Source organism: Poecilia latipinna, unplaced genomic scaffold (assembly GCF_001443285.1).
Source record: "Poecilia latipinna isolate Pla-1442-1.1 unplaced genomic scaffold, P_latipinna-1.0 Scaffold1397, whole genome shotgun sequence".
Lineage (NCBI taxonomy): Eukaryota > Metazoa > Chordata > Actinopteri > Cyprinodontiformes > Poeciliidae > Poecilia > Poecilia latipinna.
The window spans coordinates 132659-134606 of NW_015114013.1; the positions used below are offsets into that span (position 1 = coordinate 132659).

The 1948-nt window shown below is 54.7% G+C and overlaps 1 protein-coding gene across 5 annotated transcripts in view; it reads left to right on the top strand.

The window, feature by feature from the left end:
• Window positions 1-1948, top strand: part of xylb (xylulokinase homolog (H. influenzae)) — a 37607-nt gene that overhangs the window by 31066 nt on the left and 4593 nt on the right. For 3 of the 5 annotated variants that reach the window (XM_015056635.1, XM_015056639.1, XM_015056640.1), the window contains 6 exons: window positions 473-691; window positions 763-878; window positions 951-1024; window positions 1109-1205; window positions 1288-1346; window positions 1427-1514. In XM_015056635.1, coding sequence (XP_014912121.1) covers window positions 473-691; window positions 763-878; window positions 951-1024; window positions 1109-1205; window positions 1288-1346; window positions 1427-1514 — 653 coding nt within the window. The remainder of the gene's footprint in view (window positions 1-472; window positions 692-762; window positions 879-950; window positions 1025-1108; window positions 1206-1287; window positions 1347-1426; window positions 1515-1948) is intronic. The other 2 variants (XM_015056636.1, XM_015056638.1) reach the window with 1 other exon arrangement.

The following is a 1948-nucleotide window of genomic DNA, read 5'->3' on the forward strand; positions in this document are numbered from 1 at the left end:
CAGCGCAGGAACAGCAGGGGGCAGCGCAGAAACAGCAGGGGGCGCTGCAGGTCAGCAGGGGGCAGCTAGGAACAGCAGGGGGCGCTGCAGGGGCAGCTAGGAACAGCAGGGGGCGCTGCAGGGACAGCAGGGGGCAGCTAGGAACAGCAGGGGGCGCTGCAGGGGCAGCAGGGGGCAGCTAGGAACAGCAGGGGGCGCTGCTCTAATCTCTTCTAACTTGCACAAAGAAATTATGAAATTTAATGATTTAATATATTTTATTGGAAATGAAAAATAAAACAAAAATCTGAAATTAAATCTGAACAAGAAACATTACAGATTAATTTAAAATATAAAAAATGAGCAAAACTAAACCTGAATAATGTTTGAGGGTTCAGCAGGGTTCTGGTTCTGCTGGAGAACCGGAGAACTCAGCAGAATCTCCAGAACAGAACCTCCTGCTGACGTCTTCGTTTCTCCTTCTCTTTCTCAGCGTCTCTGGCAGGAATGTGTCTCCATCAAGGGGACATCGCGGTGAGTCCAGGCTGTCCTCCATGTCTCCGTCCTCCGTGTCTCTGAGTCCTCTCTCTCTCCAGGTCAGTCTGGGGACAAGCGACACGCTCTTCCTGTCCCTCTCTGAGCCGCGTCCGTCCCTGGAGGGACACGTCTTCTGCAACCCGGTGGAGCCCGACGGCTTCATGGCTCTCCTGTGGTAGGCTGCGTCCTCAGGCTGATGCTGCCCCCGCTGGCCCTTCACAATAAAAGCCTGTGTCTGTCCCCCAGCTTTAAGAATGGCTCTCTGACCCGGGAACGAGTCCGGGACCGCTGCTGCTCCGGGTCCTGGGACGTTTTCTCCCAGGCGCTGGACGGGACACCGCTGGGGAACCACGGCAACATTGGTGGACACGCCGCCCTCTGTCCTCCCCTCGTGTCCCCCTGCTGTCCTCTCTGATGTCTCTCTGTTCCTCCAGGCTTTTATTTTGACACCATGGAGATCACGCCTCCCGCCGTTGGTCTGCATCGCTTTGATGCCAACGACCGCCAGGTCAGACAGGAAGTCCCACCCCCTGCTGTCCCTCACCTGTCCTCCTGTCCTTCACCTGTCCTCCTGTCCCTCACCTGTCCCCAGGTGTCCTCCTGGAGTCCAGAGCTGGAGGTCCGGGCTCTGGTGGAGGGACAGTTTCTGTCCCGCCGGCTCCACGCTGAGAGACTCGGATACTCCATCGGTAGGACGAGTCTCTGTCTCATGTCTCCTGATGTCCCGGCCTGATCAGAACCAGAACCGGTACTGTTCTGTTTGTGTTTCAGGGTCCGGCACTCGGGTTCTGGCCACCGGTGGCGCTTCGGCCAACAGGCAGATTCTGCAGGTGGGTTCTCCAGGTTCTGCTGGAGGTTCTGGTATCCAGATGGACCCGGTTCTAACCGCTGAGGTTCTGGTTCTGTTCAGGTTCTGTCCGACGTCTTCAACGCTCCGGTTTACACCATCGACCTGTCGGACTCTGCCTGCTTAGGCTCCGCCTACCGAGCTCTCCATGGTAACCATAGCAACAGCACTACAGCGAATCCAACTTCCTGATTGGTCAACAACATGATCCGTAACAGGAAATGATGTCATGGTCCAGTTTTTATCTGAGGTGCTACAGTGTCTGGAGCGGCCGCCAGGGGGCAGCAGTTCATTTTAGCACATGAGACGGAAGCTGATTTATTCAGATTAAAAGGCGTTGGGCTTTTTGCGCGTCAGCTTCCCGTTTGGGGAAACGCGGCTCGGTCGCTTCAGTCAGTTGAAAATGTCATTTTACTCTCAGAGCTGCAGGGCTTGGCCAAGGTAACGATGATAAACATCGATCCAAAGCCCAACAAGCGGGAGAAAGGTTTAAGATGGGGTCTGACACGAAGGTGAGTTTTACTTTCTTTAAACTTTGTGGCCAACATTAACTTTAGCTTATGCTAGTAGGCAATATTCTCGGAC